The sequence below is a fragment of the Bos grunniens genome, chromosome 7 (assembly GCF_055505025.1).
Source record: "Bos grunniens cultivar Pamir isolate PY7600 chromosome 7, Bosgru_T2T1.0, whole genome shotgun sequence".
Lineage (NCBI taxonomy): Eukaryota > Metazoa > Chordata > Mammalia > Artiodactyla > Bovidae > Bos > Bos grunniens.
In genome coordinates, this window is record NC_141171.1 from 54,084,711 (window position 1) to 54,107,555 (window position 22,845).

General features: G+C 43.0%; 1 protein-coding gene across 6 annotated transcripts in view; it reads left to right on the top strand.

Annotated features, from left to right (window-relative positions):
* The window catches only part of ARHGAP26 (Rho GTPase activating protein 26), a 475,560-nt gene that overhangs the window by 378,871 nt on the left and 73,844 nt on the right, over positions 1–22,845 (top strand). For all 6 annotated transcript variants that reach the window (XM_086412177.1, XM_086412175.1, XM_086412178.1 and 3 more), the window contains 2 exons: positions 6,004–6,142; positions 21,257–21,410. In XM_086412177.1, the coding sequence (XP_086268303.1) occupies positions 6,004–6,142; positions 21,257–21,410 (293 nt within the window). The remainder of the gene's footprint in view (positions 1–6,003; positions 6,143–21,256; positions 21,411–22,845) is intronic.

The following is a 22,845-nucleotide window of genomic DNA, read 5'->3' on the forward strand; positions in this document are numbered from 1 at the left end:
ATCAACGGTCTCCAGTGTTGAGATGGGCCCAAGGGAGGGTCGGGGGGTGGGCAGTGAAATTTGAATTTTGTAGACAAGGGGGAAAGAACAGCACATTCTAACATTGCTGTAAGCATTTGAGATTGATGTTTTAAAAAGAACAGTAATTAAATTTGCACTTAAAAATTAAATCCTCTGCAGATAATTCATTGTTGAGTCTCCAGTTATTTTCCTTTTTATATTTTTTTATTGGATGCAATCATGGCTTTTGGGCCCTGAGTGTCAAACTGTGTTAGGTGCTTCTGTCCTCACCTCAGTCCCAGGAGTTTTTATAGATGCAGCATCTGAAGGTCAGAGTTGTATAACTTGTCCAAAGTCACAGAGCTAGTGAGTGACTAAAATCAGATCCATCAGACTCCAGAACTATAATCTTTGCATTTTGTCTTTTGTCTCTCAAATTAATAACAGATATAAAGGCCACAGGTTATTAAGACCCAGACAGTCCAGCTAAGCTGTCTTAAGTCCTAGTCCAACTGTACTCATCCATATGACCTTGAACAAATCAGTTCGTCTCAATGAGTCTCACCTATAAGATGACAGTGCTTAACTTGACATCTGCTTCTGTTGTGTCCAACTCTTTGTGACCCCATGGACTGTAGCCTGCCAGGCTCCTCTGTCCATGGAATTTTCCAGGCAAGAATACTGGAGTAGTTTGCCATCCCCTCCTTCAGGGGATCTTCCCGACCCAGGGACTGAACCCACGTCTCCTGTGTCTCCTGCATTGGCAGCTGGGTTCTTTACCAGTAGCGCCACCTGGGAAGCCCCAAGGATAATGGTAAATCCTGAGAGAAATTGAAAATGCTAGTTGCTCAGTTGTGTCCAACTCTCTGCCACCCCACAGACTATAGCCCACCAGGCTCCTCCATCCATGAGATTCTCCAGGCAAGAATACTGAAGTGGGTAGCCATTCCCTTCTACAGGGTATCTTTCCTACCCAGGGATTGAACCCTGGTCTCCTGCATTGCAGGCAGATTTTTTACTGTCTGAGCCACCAGGGAAGCCCAAGTCCTGAGATAATCCATGTGAATAACAGCATGATAAACACTCAACAAACTTTGAATATTTTTATTGTCCTTTACACTAACTCTACCTCCTGCCCACTCTTTATCAGGTTCTGTGCTCAGCATTTAATATACATTAACTTTTCAGTATCTCTGCAGGATAGGTGTTAGATTCCCATTTACGGAAGGGAAACAGCTCAGAGGGGTTAAGGCTTTTGCCCAAGTTGAACCCAAGTCTGTATGGCTCCAATGCCTATTTGCATTCTCCCCATAAAATGATGGTAAATTCCTTTCCTATATATTTATTTTTTTGGATGATGTTTAGGTTATTTTTTAAATTAATTTTTATTGGAGTCTAGTTGATTTACATTGTTGTTTCTTCTCAGTTATGCATATATCCACCCTTTTTTAGATTCTTTTCCCTTATAGCTCATTATAGAGTATTGAGTAACATTCCCTGTGCAATACAGTAGGTTCTTATTAGTTATCTATTTTCTGTATAGTAATATGCATATGCATATGTCAGTCTCAGTCTCTCCATTCATCCCTACCCCACATTCCCATTGGTAACCATAGTTTATATTATGTATCTGTGACTCTGTTTCTGTTTTGTAGATAAGTTCATTTGTATAATACCACTTCTTTAGATTCCACATATAAGTTGCATCTGTGACATGGCAATGATGCCACTGTCTGTGTTGGTGATGTTAGTCCTGCCCGCTGAGCAGCCAGACCAGGACTTAGCCCAGCTCTGTGTGAGGGCAGAGGCCAAGCCATCCCTGACCATTCTGCCACACAGCTGAAGGGGAAACAGTAGCCTGGTATTTACAGGTCTGCTCATTCCTCTTATAGGAATCTTGAAATTAGGGATACTTGGGAGAGTTATTTAGAATCATATTTTTATTTTATGGTCTTCTCCCTGTTAGCTTCCAGAAGGCTTAGAGCCTTCCTAATAACTTTTATTTCTAAGGCATTCCTAAGCCAGAATTCTTTTGTAAATTTGAACAGAATTAATGGGACACTTGGGGTATGGAATAAACCTTGCCCCCCCTCCCCGCTTTTGTGTTAATTTGGAAAGTCTCTGTGAGATGAGTAGATTGTTCAGCTACCTGGTAGAGCCCCATAAATCCATTGCTCAGAGATTACGTGAGCTCATACTTCCATTGTTCGGCAGAGATGTTGATTCTACTCATCAGAATGAAGGAAACTGCACAGGGTTCTTTTGAAGTCATCCCTTCCAAACAGATTAGGATTGGAATAACAGCAAAATTGTGAATCATTCGAATTCTCTTTAGAATTCCAGCTCACTTTTATTTATTTATTTTTTCCTAATTTTATTTTATTTTTAAACTTTACATAATTGTATTAGTTTTGCCAAATATCAAAATGAATCCGCCACAGGTATACATGTGTTCCCCATCCTGAACCCTCCTCCCTCCTCCCTCCCCATACCATCCCTCTGGGTCGTCCCAGTGCACTAGCCCCAAGCATCCAGTATCGTGCATCGAACCTGGACTGGCAACTCGTTTCTTACATGATATTTTACATGTTTCAATGCCATTCTCCCAAATCTTCCCACCCTCTCCCTCTCCCACAGAGTCCATAAGACTGTTCTATACATCAGTGTCTCTTTTGCTGTCTCGTAGCACACAGGCATCTCTTGGCCTGGCTGAGAAGTTGGCTCAACAGTGAGCAGCCTTTAAACAACTTGTATGTATTTGAGTTTCAGAGTTAAAGGAACAACAGTAGTTTGGGGAATGATTGCCCAGACTCCATAGTGAAAGTTTGTATCTTCTGTTCTGAATTGGTCAGATTTGCAGAAGTGCCCTCGTGCCTTGGAAAAATACATGTGTAATAATAATGATGATAGTCCTGTGTCTGGCGCTCCACATTTCATAGCAGGCCCACTTGCACATGTGTCCATTAGATCCTGAAAATAGCCCTGTCTAAGTTCTTCAAAAGCCTGGGCCTGGCTTGCACTGAGGCCCAGAGAGCTAGACTTCAGGACTATAGCTCTGGCCCATGGAGAAAATCTCCGTCTTCTAGAACTGATTCTAGTACGCTCCAATAGCTTTCCTTTTAGAGAGAATAGCCAATAAGCAGAATGTAATTCCCATGTCTCCTATTTATCAGTGTATAAACACGGTTTTGGAGGCAGTTTTCCACTCCTCTGTTTAAATCCGTAGTTCTTCCTTATGACTCACTTTTCTTTGTTTCTCTAGCATCTAGTAGTTTTTAGGAAAGAGGAAATGCTCACTTTTCTGGTGACAGTTGAAATGGAAATGCTGCATATGCATTATCGTTTTTCTTATTGTGGTTGTGCGAGGATCCCATTCTCAGTAGCTCACTCGGAAAAGAAAGACAAAATTTGGAAGCCAGACATAGGAGGTGGGGGCCTATCACTTAGTTTGAATTCACTTTCAGATATTTTTTGCTTGGAATTGCGGAACATGCTGTACTTAAGGCCAGAGGCAGAAGGGTGTTAAGAGACATCATCATTTGTTGAAATCTGTATTGTGGGTTTGGGCACCAGCTTTGGTAGTGTAGGTTGGCTGGAGAAGATGAGCTGAATGCTGAGAACTGCTGTGGAGATGGGGAGGGGAGTTGTTGGAAACTGCAGGTCTAGGGTTCCATCCAAGCCCCTCTCCTGCTGGGCCATGTGGTTCAGGAAATCTCTCCTTGTGGAATGGTCATCCTGCTTGGCTACACCGAGTTGACCTAGCACAGTGACTGGCAGATGCAAACACTGATATATAAGAGCAAGTGCCAGTGTTATTGGTGCACAGGGTATCACCTAGAAGCAGCCCTGGCTGGATTGGTGGGGCGCAGAACGAAGTGGGAGAGAGCTTCTTAGGTCTGTGCTTAGGTCTTAGCACTGTGGTCCTTGAGCTCAGCAACAACCATAGTTTCTCTTTTCTTTCCTCGAAGATCCTCAGAAGGAGCCTGGTGACATGTGTAGCATAGGTACTTATTTTGGGGGTTCAAGCTCCCCTGGAAGCTAGGGGGTTTTTGTTGTTTTTGCTTTAAGTTTCCTTTTTTCCTTACATCCTTACCCCAGATGAACTCAGCTATGTAGTGATTCATTTTATTTTGTGGAAAATTCAGTCCCTTGGGGGAAAATATGGTAATACTGTTTTCAGACAGCTGTGTTTGGAAGGGAGACTGACTGAACCAGCTGGCTGGCATCATTGGAACCCAAAGACCTGCCAACTCATGGAGAGCAGCTGTTTTGGCTGAAATTCTTATCATTCTTATGACTTAGCTTCCTATATCTCAGCTTCTGACTTCTGCTTTTTAATGCATGCACAAAAGAAAGAAAACCGTGGGAAAGATTCTCATGTGTCTAGAGCCACCCATAGGCGAGGGGCATGGGGGTGCCACCACTTTCCTCTCATCACTTGTGATTATTGGGAAACAGAAGATCCAGAAGACTCCAGAGTATGAGATGATAATGAATGGGTCAATAAATGTTGATATCTTAATACAGTGGGTATATTATGCAGCCAAGAAGAATAAGGTTTGAAGATTTTTTTAATGAAGGGGGAAATGTTATAATACAATGTTAGAAGAAACATATAGGATACAAACTGTAAAAAGAATAGGATTCCAATTGTGGAGAAGTGTATTTTAACATTAAGTGAGATAACACATACAAAGCACTTGAGGTGGTACCTGACGTGGTCGATCCTCAGTTAATCACAGCTACTAGATGCAGACTGTCTAAACCACAGGAAGCATGTTGGCCTCAAGCACTGCTGTACCCAGAGTGCTGGTAGAAAGGAGATGCTCAAAAGATCTTTCCAGGCTGAATGAATTAGTGTTGTTGTTATTATATGCACTTAAAAAGAAACCTAGAAAATCTAGGGACACAGGTTTTCTATGTTATCATCTGTAATTATATTTGTAATTGTGGCAGTTTAACCTCTCTGCCTCAGTCCTTCATTATAAATGATGAGAACAGTACCTGACGCTCAGGGTCACTCAGAACTGAGTGAGCTACGTGGAAAACACATGCAGCGACTGGTCCTTAGGGAGCCAACGTTGCAGGGTGGTGACTGTAATCATGGTGAGCACCATGTAAGTGGTAGCTGTTATAATAATTCTGTCATACTTGGATCTGTAGGAAAAAAGACAAGCATTGTCATGAATTTTATCTGTCATTTTCTTCTCACCTTTTTTTTTTTTTTTAAACCGTGGACCTGTTTTGTTTTGTTTTGCAACGAAAGCTTAAAACAAAAAAGCTCATGTGAAAATAAAATTCAAATGCTAACAGTGGTTATCTCTAGATAGTGGAATTGGGAGAGTTTTTCTGTTTTCTTCTTGAAGCTTTTCTACATTTTCCAAACAGTTTGTAGTATGTATGTTACTTCTGTCATCAAGAGTTGGGGAAAACAGCCTTTTTTTTTTCAGCTCAAAGATAACACAAAGCTGCTGAAGTATAAAAGATGGTCCAGCTAGAGATGATTGAGGATGAGAAAATGATGCCCTGTTCTGGGCTTCTTTGGTGTCATTTAAATGCATGTTTCACATCTTCAGAAAATTGTGAAGCAATTGTTAAGAACTGGGAAATAGACCCATGGACAGTGAAGAACAGGAAAATGATTTTGATTAATCAGTTCTAGATAAAGGTGATCAAAAAAATTTTAAGTCCTTTTCACAGACAGTGGCTACTTTTGTTGTTTTTGGAGAGAACAACAGAAAGCAGATCCATGCAAATGATAACAGAGGGGGTGGGAAGTGGAAGTGGATGGTTCCTGACCCTTGGGGTGTACTTCCAAAGGAGACTGTTCCCTGCCAGCTCCTAGAGATGCTTACAACAGAGTCCTGAACAGATGCTGATGGTCTTTTTCTTTTTCTTGCTGATTCTTAGACCCCACTAGACTTTTTAATCATACAGGTCCGGACTTGTGCTTTCTTCTGGGTTCACATTAGTGTGTAACTTTTTTATGAAACTATTTTGCAGATATTTAACACCGTGCCAGACGCGCCCCTCACCAATGCCCAACTGCACCTGTCTCGGAAGAAGAGCAGCGACTCCAAACCCCCATCCTGCAGCGAGAGGCCCTTGACGCTCTTCCACACCGTGCAGTCGACAGAGAAACGTGAGTCACTGCATAGGGTGCCCTGGGGACACCTTGGCCGCATCCCTGCTGCCCAGAGAACTCACCTCTGCCTTTGTGTGTGAGCTGCTGCCTTTTGTGTCCTTGAGGACAGTGTATTGACCATCATGCCCTCCCAGGTTCTGTGGCTGAGTAACCTCGACAGGACAGGAAGCAGGGGTGCTGAGGATGAAAGGCAAGGAGCCACACTGTCCAGGATCCACTTTCCAGATCTCCTGTGGGCAGATAGCTGAGCCTCTTTTCCTCCAGTCACACAGTCAAAGCTTAGCTCAGGCGCTGCTTCTTCAGCCCCTCTTTTGTTATTGGCTCCGCTAGAACCAGTTTTCCTTCCTTTTCTCAGGTTGTAATTCTATGCTTATTAGCACGAGTCACGCGTACTACTGGAATGGGGCTTTCTCTGTTGGGGGACCTTGTTTGGCTTGCTTTTACTTCCCCTCCACTTCTCCCAGGCCTGGCACACAGTAGATACTTACTAAGCATGTGGAATTAATTAATAGATTAATAAGAGAGCACTACCCTCCTTTCTCCAAATAGCAGAGGGTTCTCACCATGACTGTATCAAATCTTGTTTCCACTTATGGATTTCTGTGTACTTTGTAGCAATCGGGTTACTGGGCTCTCAGATCTCCAGTGTGGCTTCTCTTCAGTTCCTGTAATGAGGGAGTTCAGTGGTGGACGAGGGGGGTTGAAGGCCCCAGCACTGCCCACAGGCAGGCAGACCTGGGCTCCTGTACCAGTGACAGTGTTTGGGCAAGCCTCCTGCTTTCTCTCAGCTTCAGTTTACTTGTGTGTACAGTAGGGTTAATAGGACCTAACTCAGAGTAAAGTGATGGGGATTCAGCAAACTTATGCCGTTAAGCAGCTAGCACAGGACGTGGCAAGGATGACCGGCTGAAAGCTGCTGCCATCATCATTAGTTCCTGTTTAATCACATGCAGGAACCAAGGAGGATAAAACCGTGACCTTGTCTGTAAGGAGCTCAGGACTGAGTAACAGAAGTAGACAGGTGAATAGCTGACAGTAAGTCGGCAGATGGCTGCTCTCACAGAGACATGTGTCTTTGGGGAGGCAGGAGAACGTGATGGTTGACAGTGCCTGTGGGCACAGCGGCCTGGGTGAGAGCCTGCTCGACGCTCCCTGGCTGTGCCACGTGGGCCCGCTCTCTGCTACTGCAGGGCCTCAGACTCCTCTTCTGCAAGACAGGGATAATGGTTTTCTACCTCACAGGTTTGTTGTGAGGATTAAAGCACTTCAGATGGTGCTCCATAAATGCTGGGGGTGTGAAAGTGCTATGATTATTATATAATTATTATATATTTTTATTTAATATATTAATATGTAGTCTGTATGTTTTTTATATATTTATACAAATATGATATGTCTGTTATGTATTATGTGATAATAACAATATTCTCTATGAGTTACAATAAAATCACAAATCAGAAAAAATTGATCCTCTTGGCTTTGAGGAGGGAAGGCATTCCATATCTGGATTGGCATCTTTCTGTTTGTTACCGAAAATGTTTTCTATCCCTTTGCCTTCCTATCATTATTCCTGAGAACAAATCTTCCCCACCTTGGAGGATCACTACTTTTAAAGAGATTGCTGTATCCCATAATGTGGCCACACCTTGGTGCATCCACTTGGGTTGTTTCAGATACCTTGTTTTTATGAATAAAGCCACTATATCGTCCTTGTAGCTGAATCTGTTCATATTTATGATTATTTCCTTAAGATAAATTCCTAGAAGAATCCCTGGGTCAGCAGATAGGTACAGTCTCAGGGCTTTGACCCCGTACTGCAATTGGCTTCCCTTCAGACAGTAGCCTGTGTTCCCCTTAAGTATTTGGCTAGGGTCGTTCTCACTGTGGTCTGTCCCAGAGAATACTTGCAACAGGCCTGGCCTCACCCTCATCTGCCACGAACACAGCATCTGGCTGTGGGGTGAGAAGCTTCTCATGTTTCCAGGACAGCCACGGTCACCTAAGGTTTTGTGCTAAGCAGTGTACGTTTGCGGCTCAGGACAGATCAGATGATATTAGTAAATTCCTCTAAGCTTGAAAAAGTGCCAGGTTGATGCTTAGATGGAAACAGAGGCAGCTATGGATTAAAGCATATTCTAGAGCATGTAAGAAAGAAGGTGGCGATTAGGAGAAAATCAGTTAGATCTCTTCTCAAGATTAATTCTGTCACACGAGGCGGCGAGTGAAAGTTAAGGATGTGTGAAGGCAGACGTGCCTAAGCTGCAGATCAAGCTGTCCTTGTCTGAACACAGTGGACAGGAGGCTGTGAGATGGGAAGACAGTGAAGCAGCAGATCTAACCTGAGAGCAGGAGGAAACCCTCCCTGGAAACAGGCTGAATGCTCGTGTGTGAGGATACTTGCGGGATGCTCAGCTTTCCTCCTTTCCTTGGGAGAAACATTGTTGTTGAAAAGTATATAAGGGTGTATGTATAATATACTTTTTAGAGTTTGTTTTGGAACCCCCAGCTCCCCAGGAAATTAGAACAGTACTCAGGCTGGCCTGGAAAGCACCGTAGGAGAAGTGGGTGAGGAAGCCTGGCCAGGAGCTGAAGGTTCTGCCAGCACTCACTCCTCCTAGGTTGCAGTGCAGCCGCTCACCACTGTCACATGAGCAGGTGGCAGGGCACTATTGCCACACACCAAACCCTCCCCTTTGTCTGATCTATGGACAAAGATGGAAGACTTTATCAAAGCACATCGCTGTTTACTCTTTGGGATCAAAGTACAGGTGAAGACTCTGCAGGTAATCTGTGAAAAAAAAATCTTATATTTCCATACAGTGATGTTTTTCAGTTTAAGGCCTCTATCCATGCCTAGCTCAGTACTTCCCAAACTTGCATCATTTACATAAGCCTTCATCTACTCTTTGGGCCACAACAACTTTTCCACAGTTGTTTGTTTGATACATTTCTTTAAATCAGTTTTTAAGAACCTCACTTCTAAAAAAAAAAAAGAACCTCATTTCTTTACATTGACTCATCCTATTCAGTAAAATTTCTAAAATATCAGTTTTGTTATCTTACCGAATTACTCTTTAATATACATGAAAACATTCAGTTCTGTTGCTCAGTCGTGTCCGACTCTTTGCGACCCCGTGGACTGCAGCACGCCAGGCCTCCCTGTCCATCACCAACTCCTGGAGTTTACTCAAAACTCATGTCCATTGAGTCATTGATGCCATCCAACCATCTCATCCTCTGTTGTTCCCTTCTCCTCCCACCTTCAATCTTTCCCAGCATCAGGGTCTTTTCCAATGAGTCAGTTCTTTACATCAGGTGGCCAAAGTATTGGAGTTTTCAGCTTCAACATTAGTCCTTCCAATGACTACTCAGGACTGATTTCCTTTAGAATGGACTGGTTGGATCTCCTTGCTGTCCCAGGGACTCTTAAGAGTCTTCTCCAACACCACAATTCAAAAGCATCCATTCTTCAGTGCTCAGCTTTCTTTATGGTCTAGCTCTCACATCCAAACATGACTACTGGAAAAACCATAGCATAGATGGACCTTTGTTGGCAAAGTAATGTCTCTGCTTTTTAATATGCTGTCTAGGTTGGTCATAACTTTTCTTCCAAGGAGCAAGCATCAACTCTCTCACTGTTTCCATTGTTTGCCCATTTATTTGCCATGAAATGATGGGACTGGATGTCATGATCTTAGTTTTCTGAATGTTGAGTTTTAAGGCACCTTTTTCACTTTCCTCTTTCACTTTCATCAAGAGGCTCTTTAGTTCTTCTTCGCTTTCTGCCATAAAGGTGGTGTCATCGGCATATCTGAGGTTATTGATAATTCTCCCCACAATCTTGATTCCAGCTTGTGCTTCATCTAGCCCAGAATTTCTCATGATGTATTCTGCATATAAGTTAAATAAGCAGGTTGACAATATACAGCCTTGGCATACTCCTTTCCCTATTTGGAACCAGTCTGTTAAATACATGGATTTTTAAATATTGAAACATAAGTAACTGTTAAGCTAAAGAATGTTCATCCACATCAAACCTTAGAATTGTCATATGTCCCAACTTTGGAACATGTACCACAGTTTGGAGTCCACAGATCTTGCTCTAAATTTTTGATTGAGATCCTTCCTCTTAACATACACAAACTCAAGATTCTTCTGTCCAGTCGACTGGAATCAGGTTCAGATGTTGCCTGTTGGTTTTTATATCATTGTGGACACTCACCAATCATCTGTCAGTTTCATGCTGAAAACCTTGGGTGCATTGTGACACCTCTCCAGGTTTGACGTGACCTTACCTTTCTTCAGATTCTTGTTACAGGGATGACGTCTGTGGGGACACACACACCCCCGCCACGGTACCTCCATGTGCCTCCCTTGTGCCTTCAGACGTCGTAAGTTATTGCCAGAGCTTCATTTCTCTATGTCTGTGCGCCTGCTCTTGTTTATGTTTTTTTCTCAATCTCATTGGCACACTTGCAGTTTAATATTTCCTATGGTTGTGGGTCAGCCTTCTCTTCAGCCCCCAGTTGACAAGCTTGGTGAGCCCAAAATTCACAGAGTAGGTGCTTTCCATTGGCACATGTTTTCCCCTCACCTCACTGCAGTGTCCCCAGCCTGTGCAGAAGTTGGAGCCCGTTTTTTTCCTCTTAGATGTGAATCTGTGCCAACACTCTGGTCTCAGATTGTCATGAAAGTATCTGACCTGTTGATGTTCACAGATACGTGTCTTATTTTCCAAAAGGAGTGTTTCCTTCCATGAGGGTAGACCAGTTGTGTGTCTGGGCACCTCTGTTAAGACTTCTCTGCTTTAATCTGAGAGTAGTTACTGGAGTCTTCTCCAGGTGGCTTTTTCCTTTTCCCAGTGTTACTTCATCTCATCCTTATAATTGCTCATCTCCCCGTGAGGTAGGTTCTCATCATCCACATTTTACAAACAAGTAAACTGGGGCTCTAGGGCATTGGCAGAGGAGGAATCTGGACCCAGGCCACGTCCCTTCCCCCTACCATGTTGTCTCCAGAAGGGTGCCTCTGTCACTTCTCGAGCCACAAAAGTGAAAACCTTTCTAAACTGAGTTAAAGAAGCAAGAAAAACTATCTGTCCAGTGCCCAGCGTTGCCACAGAGGCAGCTGGACCATTTGGAATGGGTTCCTCACTACGCGCGGTGGCAGGCAGCAGCCACACCACGGCCACTCCCCTCCCTCACCCCCATCTCAAGGCAACTCTGCAGTGAGCTGTGTGCATTCAGCAGTCGCTTAATATGCTGGGCTGAGGCAATCACTCTTGTTTGTGATCACCTCAGAGGAGATGAAAGGAGGTTTTTCATCTGTGCTGCCAGATGAATGGTAGCAAAGGAGATTACTGTTTAATCTCCAAGTTTCCATGCAGATACATCATACAGCAGAGGCTAGACTGGTGTGTCTAGGTGAAAGGTACTGACACACAAGCTGTACTTTTTTCACAACTGTAGAAGGCAGAGCCAGAGGATTAGAGGGAACCAAGCACACAGGTCTTATACTTTTTAAGATTTCTTCCAAGAGGTTGCAAGGTAACATTTATTATTTTGTCCCAGCTTTTTAGTACCTACAAAGACATGCCTCTTTTTATTGCACTTCACTTTATTGTGCTTCAAAGATACTGCGTTTCCACAGATTAAAGGTTTATAGCAACCCCGTGGTGTCAGATAATGATTAGCATTTTTTAGCAATAAAGTTTTTTTTTTAATTAAGGTATGTACATTGTTGTTTAAGACATAGTGTTGTTATATACTTAATAGACAACAATGTAGTATGAACATAACTTTTATATGCACTAGGAAACCAAAATATTCATGTGACTTGCTTTGTTGCAATATTAGCTTTGTTGCAGTGGTCTGGAACCACAGCCACAGTGTCTCAGGTCCTCAAATACGTTTCTTGGAAGTGTGGTTCTTCAACTTGGGTATACATTAAGGTCATGTGAGGAGCTTGTTGAAAATACAGACGCCTGGTCTCCTCCCCAGTACATTTTGAATCAGGTAATGGCTGGAGCTCAGGCCTCTGTCATTTCAAAAGTGCCCTGGTGATGCTAATGCCAGCAAGGATTAGAGAAGCACTGGCTTGAGGAGGGGAGGGATGGTCCAGATTGCCTGTCTTCTGTCATTAGCAGAGTATCTCTAGATTTTCTTTCAGGGTTTGGGGCGGCCTGGTGGTGGTTGAAAGCTGGGGTTCTGCAGTTGCCACACTTTTCTTCAATGCCATCTCTACCTGCTACCAGCTCTGCAACCTGGAGCTCATTACTTTTCATTTATGAACCTCCATTTGCTCATTGGTAAAATCGATCACTAATAATAACTTCCTTGGAGGGTAATTGCCATGATTAAGTGAGCCAGTGCATGTAACATACTTGACAGCAAGCCTCGTACATAGTAAGCACCTAATAAATGTTAGCTCCGATTATGATGATTACCGTCAGGCGTCCTACTTTATGTTTGACTAAGAAAATATCCCCTCTCTGGAGCCTGCAGATTCCGAAGGAGAGGCCCATACGTGAGAGTAATGCAGGGTCGCCCTGACCCAGAGAGAGCCCGTTCAATGCTAGAGTGCCAGTGCATCAGCAGCCAAGGTTGTGCAGCCTTGGTGGGTCTGGGAATGGATTCTTGGGCTTTGTTTTACACCGATCTTATTAAATAGCTGCTGAGATTATAGCTTTGATTAATTCTCTTAGTTCAGTTAATTCATCCTGGACCCTTTCCAAGACAGGCCAGGGAGAGGTTGAGAATTCAGCTCATGTACTTCACACATGTGTCTCCCTTGCTGAAAAATAACTGGGACTCTGTACCATTCAGAGGTTTATGTAATGCGTCTCTCAGAGCTGTCGAACCTGTGGCATGTGTCTTTTCTCAGGTAGCCTCTGCAGATCCTGGGCGCGCTAGACACACCTGTTTGTTTTGGCAGACAGTATGTTTATCCACAGGAATTCCTATTGTCACACAGAGTGTAAGGTGTAATGTGGCTCTTGTCTTAATTGTGTGTGGTTACCATGTGTGACTGAGACCTGCATAGATGATGTGGCCCTTAGAAAGTGATGCTGTGGAAAGCAGGAAAAAATTAAAAATTAAAAAGAACATATTCCAGGCTGCTATCTCTGGCATTATCACTATATGAGCAAAAAAGGTATCACAGCATTAAGCATTATGTTATCCTACTTTGTTAAAAGAAAAAAAAATTTATATAAGTACCTATTTCTGTGTATAGAAAAACAACTGGACTTTTATGCACCAGAATATATCTGGAGTATTTGTATGCCGTTCTGTGCTTTTAAACTAGAGAGAAATACATATTAATTATGTATTAACTAATTTTTAAGTTATTAAAAACACTCTAATCATACATTTCATTTTACTCTCTCAGCCCATTTTGCAATGAGTTGTGGTATAAAAATAAGTAACTGTATCAGTTTCTTCTTTTCCCATAAGTAGTGGGAAAGAAGAAACTGTATTGTCAGCAATACATCAGCAAGTCTGTGTGTGGGCTTTCTCAGTTATCGGGGAACCATAGGTTGGAGGGAGTGTCCCTCCTCAAAAGTAAGTTATCATAGAGGAAAGAAGGCTATGTTGTGAGTAGCAAAGTGTCTCTTTAACTCTGAACATTCAAGTCCCTGTTCAGCTGTTAATTAGAAGCGCATTCCTAAAATGTGGTTTTTGAAATGTTGTTTCAGGAGCAGGCTTCCCTGTTGTACCACGGCATCTCATTCCTGTGAATCTCTTCCATCTGGGACCAGCCACAATGACTTCCCCATTCTCTCATGAAACCCATTTTCACTGGCATTCCTTCCCTTTGCAAAGCAGAGGGTTATTATGGCACCATGGGGAGAGTATGTCAGCCAGTCTATAGGGGACCAGGATCTGTGGTGGTTTTGCTGAAGACAACTTGCCAGAAGTTGTGATCGCATGTCCTGTGTCTGTGGTCCAAGCAACATTGACATTTTTCACTTGTCACCTCCCTGTTTAATACAACATTGCCCCAACTATATTTTAAGATTATTTTTTCAAACATTGTCCAAATTGTTTTCATGTGCTCAAACATGGTGCCCGAACTGTTTCCTAAGATTATTTTTATCATAGGGACTGAGACTGGGTCAGCAAGCTTGTAATCAAACCAGCTCAGATTTTAGTGGGGCTTGGCATGCCACCCTTATCAGGAGCAAAAGCTACAGGGGAGAAAAATTGCTTCGGAAAGTCTTGATTCCAAGCTTTCTGTATACTTGGGTGTTTCCCAGAGATGGCAAACTCCAAAATTGCTGTGCACTCATCATTTTTTATTGCAAAATTCATTAAGCTGCCTTGCTATTATCATCCTATCTTGTCAAGATGATACATTACAGGCTTCATTGCAAAACTTTAACAAGTGGGAGAAAGTACACCTCTTGCTCCAACACAGCCCAGGAAAGCCTCTGGGCGTTTGCTTCTGCCTTAGTATTTTTGGTGTAACACCCTGGGTCTTTGCAGAACCTCCATCTGGTGACTCCCTTTTCTCCCTGTTTGATCATGTGCAGAGAAGTTCCCTCCTTTGGGCTCTGTGAGGCATTGTGAGCTGCTGTTACAGATCAGTTGTCTTCCCTCTTCTTTTTGACAGCTAGTCCAAGACCTCATGGAAAGCTAAAATACCAGCCTGTATGGTGACATACTGTTGTGCATGGTGGGAAAGCTCCCTTGAAGTGTTATTGGAGGTCTGTGTTTCCTGTTTATCCTTCAGCTCTGAGTATTCAGTGAGCCAGACGTGTTCAGGCCTGCCAAGCCAGGCGAATTTGGCTGGATTCTGCATGTGCGTTCCTTGTCTCGCCTCTGGGTTCTGGGATCAGCAGAGACCCTGTCTCTTGTATGTGGTGCGCTTGTCATCAGAGAGAGCAGGAGTCACTTGATAAATATGGAAAGTGAAGGAGCTTAGCTCCCAAATTTCCATGGCAACCCCCAAAAGAAGTACAATATCACCAAAATTATTCTGTGGGTTGCTTTTTTTAGTTGCAGTGATTTGGTTGCATACTCATGTTTTTCCGCTCCTGATTTGTACAGAAAACAGAGACTCTGCCCACTGTAACCAGTACTTTGGTTTCAAGGACATCAGTGGTCCCTGCCTGAAGCACCTGAAAAATTAAGTCACACAAAACTGCCTGCTTGTGTGCTAGCAGAACACATCCTGGTAGTTAGGGTTGCCTTATTTATGTTTATTATTTATGTCATGACCGTTGTAGAGCCTTGATCTCTACTGTGCATGGCCTGGGCACCAGGAGTGTGTGAACGAACCTTGACCTCGCTGGCCACTGTCATGGCTGCTTGATGTAGTCTGTGTGGACAGCCGTGGCCTGCCCTTGAGTAGCGTACATTTTTAAGGCACAGATCCACATCTAGTTTGTCACTCCTCAGGGAGCACGTGTAAGTGAAAGCATCCAACACGTTACCTGCGCACATTTGCAGTTGTTTGAGCTTTTATTTTACCATTTCTTTGTCTCTGGGCTCTTCTTGCCTGTGAGTAATAAGAGAAGAGATTCTTGTTGACAAATAAGCAAGCGTTCTCCCTGCCTTCAACCAGGTCAGGAAAATTCCTGCGTTGTGGGGATTCTTTCTGTTTTGGTCATTTGATCTTGTTGATTTGACTCATAACTGGTTGCTGTTTTCCTTTTTTCAGCCCACTAGCCTGTAATTTTTTTTTTCCAGCAATATAATTGCCATCAGTCCTTCTTATACCTTCTGATGTAGATGCCAGAGCTCATTTGACTCATCAGTGACTCAAAAAAGTCCAAAAAGTCCAGCTTTGGTATTTGAATGATTTGGTTACTTTTTTTTTTTTTTTTTAATATTTTAGGCTGCTTGTTCTCATGTTTTTCTGTCAGAAGCAAGTGTCCATTTGCCTACTTGACAGAAGTCCTCCTATTTTGAGGGACATTACTGAATCATTTGCTCTTTTTCTTCTTAATTCATTGAAGCTGCAAATTAGAATTTGTTGTGGTACAGTTTTCCTTAACCGCTAAACATTTGATTTGCTGTTGATTTTACTCCCCACTCAGTCTCTGCAATAATCACCTTCCTGCTCATCCTCAGAAAGGATTGTCAGCATTTCAGCTTAGACGTCTGTCCTCTTAGAAGCTCTCAGTCTTATTATGTGAGGTCTCCTGTCAAAGAAAATTGTAGTGTTCCTGTAGTCAGAGAGTGCCAGGTTTTTCAGGTCTCCATATCATGTGACCCATGGGCGATGTCAGTAAAGAGTCTGCCTCTTGGGATGCATATTTGTCTATCTTGGCTGCAAAACTGTGAAATATTATGATTAAGTTTTTGGTATTTTCTTCTTGGAAAAAGAATCCCTTTCCCTGATTTTTTGCTTTTGTTGTTTTATTGTAGGTCCACCACATGTGACAGGTCCTAGATACCTAAATATAAGTCAAAATATAATCTCAAAAATAATTTGTTGTTTTAAGAAAGAATTTATGTTCTCCAGTAAATGAATCCCTCCCCAAGCTCAGTTAGGGTAGAGCCACCTATTTTATTCTATTAACTGCTAGTCCGAGGAAGGTTGAGTCTTCGTTATCCATCCATACCCTCGTTCTCGTATGGGTTTATGGGAGTTTGGGATTAACACACAGTACTATACGTAAAATAGATCAACAAAGACTTACTGTATAGTACAGGGAACTCTACTCAGTACTCTGTAATAACCTATATGGGAAAAGAATCTGAAAAAAAGAATAGATATATGTATAACTGAATCACTTTGTCATACACCTGAAACTAACAATGTTGTGAATCTATAAAAGCTATACCCCAAAATAAAATTTTTAAAAAATAAAAAAATTTTCAAAAACCAAAATTATCATTGTTCCACATGCTGTAGCCTTCCTCATTAGCTCATGGGAGAGACCCAGTCTATAATACTGTAGTGGGAGCTAGGTTCTTAAAACTTTTACCTAAATCCATTTTTTAGAAACAAATCTTTTTTATGAGCATTAGGATTCTGATAAAATATTTTATAAAGCAAAGCATCTTTCTGTGACTTTTTTCTGTTGTAATTTTAAAATGTTGTCTGTCCCGTGCCCAATCTTAGGTTGCTTGTAGTCTACTGAGAAAGGTAGACATACGAACCAGTCAGTATTCTAATGTTCATCTGCTTAAACTACCAGTGAATTAGTGTCAGTGTCTGCTGTCTGGGAGCTGGGTTCGGTACTCAGGAGGAGCTCAATAATATTTATTGAATAAGTGAAAATTAAAAAATGTTTCATTTCAAATACTCTGTTTTCTGATGAATAGTAAGACAGGAAAAAATGTCCTGATAATATTTTAGAAAAGCTAATATTCTTTTAGCAAGGCATTATTTTAATTCATAGAATTATACCCCTCTCATGGACAAGTTGGAGAAGGCAATGGCACCCCACTCCAGTACTCTTGCCTGGAAAATCCCATGGGCAGAGGAGCCTGGTAGGCTGTAGTCCATGGGGTCGCAAAGAGTCAGACACGACTGAGCGACTTCACTTTCACTTTTCACTTTCATGCATTGGAGAAGGAAATGGCAACCCACTCCAGTGTTCTTGCCTGGAGAATCCCAGGGATGGGGGAGCCTGGTAGGCTGTAGTCCATGGGGTCGCAAAGAGTCAGACATGACTGAGCAACTTCACTTTCACTTTTCACTTTTATGCATTGGAGAAGGAAATGGCAACCCACTCCAGTGTTCTTGCCTGGAGAATCCCAGGGACAGGGGAGCCTGGTGGGCTGCCATCTATGGGGTCGCACAGAGTTGGACACGACTGAAGCGACTTAGCAGCAGCAGTAGCAACTTCACTTTCACTTTTCATTTTCATGCATTGGAGAAGGAAATGACAACCCACTCCAGTGTTCTTGCCTGGAGAATCCCAGGGATGGGGGAGCCTGGTAGGCTGTAGTCCATGGGGTCGCACAGAGTCAGACATGACTGAGCAACTTCACTTTCACTTTTCATTTTCATGCATTGGAGAAGGAAATGGCAACCCACTCCAGTGTTCTTGCCTGGAGAATCCCAGGGATGGGGGAGCCTGGTAGGCTGTAGTCCATGGGGTCGCAAAGAGTCAGACATGACTGAGCAACTTCACTTTCACTTTTCATTTTCATGCATTGGAGAAGGAAATGGCAACCCACTCCAGTGTTCTTGCCTGGAGAATCCCAGGGATGGGGGAGCCTGGTAGGCTGTAGTCCATGGGGTCGCAAAGAGTCAGACATGACTGAGCAACTTCACTTTCACTTTTCACTTTTATGCATTGGAGAAGGAAATGGCAACCCACTCCAGTGTTCTTGCCTGGAGAATCCCAGGGATGGGGGAGCCTGGTAGGCTGTAGTCCATGGGGTCGCAAAGAGTCAGACATGACTGAGCAACTTCACTTTCACTTTTCATTTTCATGCATTGGAGAAGGAAATGACAACCCACTCCAGTGTTCTTGCCTGGAGAATCCCAGGGATGGGGGAGCCTGGTAGGCTGTAGTCCATGGGGTGGCACAGAGTCAGACATGACTGAGCAACTTCACTTTCACTTTTCATTTTCCTGCATTGGAGAAGGAAATGGCAACCCACTCCAGTGTTCTTGCCTGGAGAATCCCAGGGACAGGGGAGCCTGGTGGGCTGCCATCTATGGGGTCGCACAGAGTTGGACACGACTGAAGCGACTTAGCAGCAGCAGTAGCATCATGGACAGGTAAATATAATCACAGAGAAATATGATCTATAGTTATTCTCTTCTATTTCCTATGAATTCAGATAATTATGTCCTACATACTTAGCCTCAAACCGGAGTTAATAAAACTCTTCATCTCTCCTCTCATGAAGCAGAACACACATCCTTTGAGCCCCAAAGAAGTGTCATCCTTACTCCCTGTGGAGTGGAGGTAGTCTTGGGCTCCTCATACTGTTTCAGGAGTCTTGATGTGAGGATTTTGTGCAAAGGAAAATTTTACTTACTTATGAACTGATTCATACTGATAAATGGCATATCCATTCTCTCAATGATCCCCTAATTATGTAATTTTGGAGTTGTTTTTCTTCCTGGTAGCAAGCTCCCATTTGCAGGCCCTATTAGTCCTCCCACATCTTGGCTCAATGTAACTCTTGATTTCTCTTTCTTTGTTGTTTCTCTTTGGAACTCAAGCTTTTGAAATATGAATTGTTCTAAACCTCAGGAATCAACTTAATAATCTATTTTTTTCAAAATCTAGTTAGAGTTCAAGGATATCCCATAAGCTTCATGGGTTTTTTGGACTCAGAATTCTGAAAGGCTTCAACATGGCCTTGAGAATTTGCTAAGATGCTAGGTATTATTGATGTGTATGTGTGTTTGTATCCTTATTATTGGTGTGACTAATGTGACTATTACTCTAACATCATTTCATACGCTTATTTTTATATACATGAGTAGTGCAAAGGAAGAGCATTTTTTATCATAACACCCCCCACACTCTATTTTGCCTAAAGAGACCTGAGTTCAAATGTTAACCTCTGAACTACCATGTAAGTGAGCCTAGTCTTTCTTCTTAGGGATATGGAATACTTCTGGCTCATTTCAGAAAGATCCAGTGAGGATTAACCCAGATATGATATTTCTTGATACATGAATTGATTGCCCAAAACATCAGTTCATTCCAATATGGTGTATCTGTAAGGAATGTGGAACAAGAAAGACATTCCATGTCTCTGATGTTTTACTCCTACAGGAGTGCCCATGGCATTTGTCTAAATCATCCAAAAAGTTTTCTTCAGCACATAATTCCAAGTTTTTAAAGATGGGAAGAAACAGAAAGTTCTTTTCTTTGAGCAATGTTCTGAAGTTTACAAAACACATTCTTGCATATGATCCCACCTGATCCTCATGACAGCTCCCCAAGCTGTGCAAGGCATTTTCCGTGCTCCCCATGGTATAGCTGCATTAACCAAGAGAGAGAGAGAGCCAAGGAATATTGCCTGACTCTACATACCCAATCAGGAGTATGGTCTTGAAGGGAACTCAGGGTTTCTCCCCTCTGACTTGGTAATATTCTCCAAGCACTAATATGACTGCTTGGAACATCGACTCCGATTTGTATATGTAGGCTACTCTGTAGTCCTTACAGATCTATTAGTCAAAAAACTAACTGGAAGCTCAGCATCAAATACTTGGAGCTAGAGGCAACCCAGAAGGGTCTGGCTGGGGAGTGATCAGGGGGTTAGACTGCAGAGCCATAAGGAAGTGGATGGCTAAAGAGTAAATATTTTATAGTGTGGTACCGTAGGGTCAGAGGTAGGACATGGCTTAGGCAAGTAAGGCAGTGTTAGGGGCAGGAGTTTTAGAATAAAGGGTGAATGTTATGGAAGCCAAAAGGATATGATTCACTGCAAAGGGGCTTTGAAGGTTCTCTCTGTTCTGACCATCTGCCAGTCCAAAGAAGACACAACTTATGGTGTGGTGGTTGAGCCACTCTCAGGAAAAGGTTTGTCATGTGAAAGAGAAGATATGTCCTGTCAAGCAGAGGAATGAGTTTTGCTGTAAAGTTTCACATCAACTGTTACTCTCAGGTGCTTCCTTTCCCACTTGTAATTCATATTAAAAAAAAATTCATTTATTTATTTTTGGCTGTGCTGGGGCTTTGTCTAGGTCTTCGTTGCTGTTCATGGGCTTTCTCTCGCTGCAGCGATCCAGGGCTGCTCTCTAGCTGTGGTGTGCAGGCTTCTCATTGTGGTGGCTTCTCTTGTTGCAAAACACGGGCTCTAGGCACACTGGCTTCAGTGGTCGCGGCGTGTGGGCTCAGTAGTTGCAGCTCTCAGGCTTTAGAGCACAGGCTCAGTAGTTGTGGCACACAGGCCCAGCTGTCCCCTGGCATGTAGAATTGTCCTAGACTAGGGATCAAACCCATGTCCCCTACATTGGCAGGCAGTTTCCCAACCACAGAATTCACGGGGAAGTCCTCCCACTTGTGATTCTTATTTGTCCTGTAATTCTTCCCTATGTCCTTTTCCTAGTTTCATCAGCACCAGGGAGCTGCATGTAATCTCATTATTTATAAACTTTTGGATAGGTAGGAACAGACTATCCCAATAGAATCGAATGGAATAATATTAATATGGGGTTTGTGGGTTTTTGTTCCCCCAGAGGAACAAAGAAACAGCCTCATCAACTCCAGTTTGGAATCTGTCGTCTCTTCAAATGCGAACAGCATCCTCAATTCCAGCAGCAGCTTACAGCCCAACATGAACTCCAGTGACCCAGACCTGGATGTGCTCAAACCCACCCGGCCCAACTCACTGTAAGTATGACGTCCGGCTGCCGGCCACAGGGGGCCCTTGTCAGCCATTCTACCCAGAATGTGCTCTCTGGCCCCGTCTGACTTTGAGTATTGTCCCATGAACCTAATGTAAACCTTCTCCCTCAACTTGGAAGCTTGGCTAAGTTTATTTCACATGTTTTAAGCATCATCATCTCAAAGGGGAATCACGATTCTTAACATACTGCTTCTTGGCCTTGGTGATGTTTGATCTACCATCCTGCTGAGATGGCTTTGGTGATGGCTCCTTGCCTGTGCTGGCTGCTGGGGCATGAAAAACTTTCTTTTGGTTTTACAAACATCCGGGCACTGTAGTAGCTCGGTAGATCAGTAGCTACATTTGTCTCACTCATTTGTGTTGTCACAGTTTCCCTTCTCCCCAACTTTGTTGAGTATGTTCAGTGCTATCTGTCTCCACTGCCAGAGAGAATAGCTCCAGGAGCCCTTTGAGTCACTAGCTCCTCAAACCTTAGCATGACCATGATCACAGAGCAGATGCTCTGTTGCTTCATTCTTTGGTGTTGAGCACCCACAGCTGAGACTGTTTTGAGACTGGTTGTCCAATCCTCCACGGAAACTAGACCTATTCTGCTTGGGCCAGAAAGTTCTCTTTTGTGGTTGCATCCCACATTACTTAGCTTGCTTCTTCAGACCACCCCATAAATCTTGTGCACTAGAGCCTTTGCAGAAAAAATGTGAGGCCATAACCAGAAAAACTGGACCCTCTGGCCACAGTTGTGTGAAACTCAGGAAGAGCAGGGTTGACTTTGCCTTTCTCTGGTGAAAATAGTTTGAGGTTCAGCCACAAATTGCCTTCAGGGCAGTCGTTTCTCTTGGTGAGACACCAGCATGTCAGAACCTTTTCCTACCCTTCTCCTCGCTGTGGTTGCATGATTGCACCCTGCCATTCTATCTCGCTAACATATTTACAGCCCCCAAAAATGGGTCTAACATTTTTTTTCCTTAGAAGAGACTAAGGGGTACTAAGGGTTGGAATGAAAAATGACTCTAAAATGGTTAAGAGGTGTTTAGAAAATGCAGCCACAGTGTAAGATGAAACTGTACATTGAGAAAATCAGGTCTCTTTTTAATTGTTGACAGCTTTAAATCCTACCTTGATATTCAAGAAGTGAATTACTTACCTATTATGAGGTAGATGATGTGTTTGTATACCAGGAAGTATCCTCAAATGTTCAAAATAATGTAACTTGTTCAGCTTGTGGGCAGTGAGTCCCTTCTGGTTCTCCACGGCCAATGGAGCCTCCCTCCCTTGTTGGATGGCTCCCTCAGGGACTCCCACGGCTGCTTTCCTAGACTTTAAGGAGATTCTGGTTCCTTTTCTTCCATTTTGTTTAAGCCTCTGTACCCTGCAGTTGCTGAGGTTATTTGTTGCTCAGCATGAGCATGGTTGCTCAAC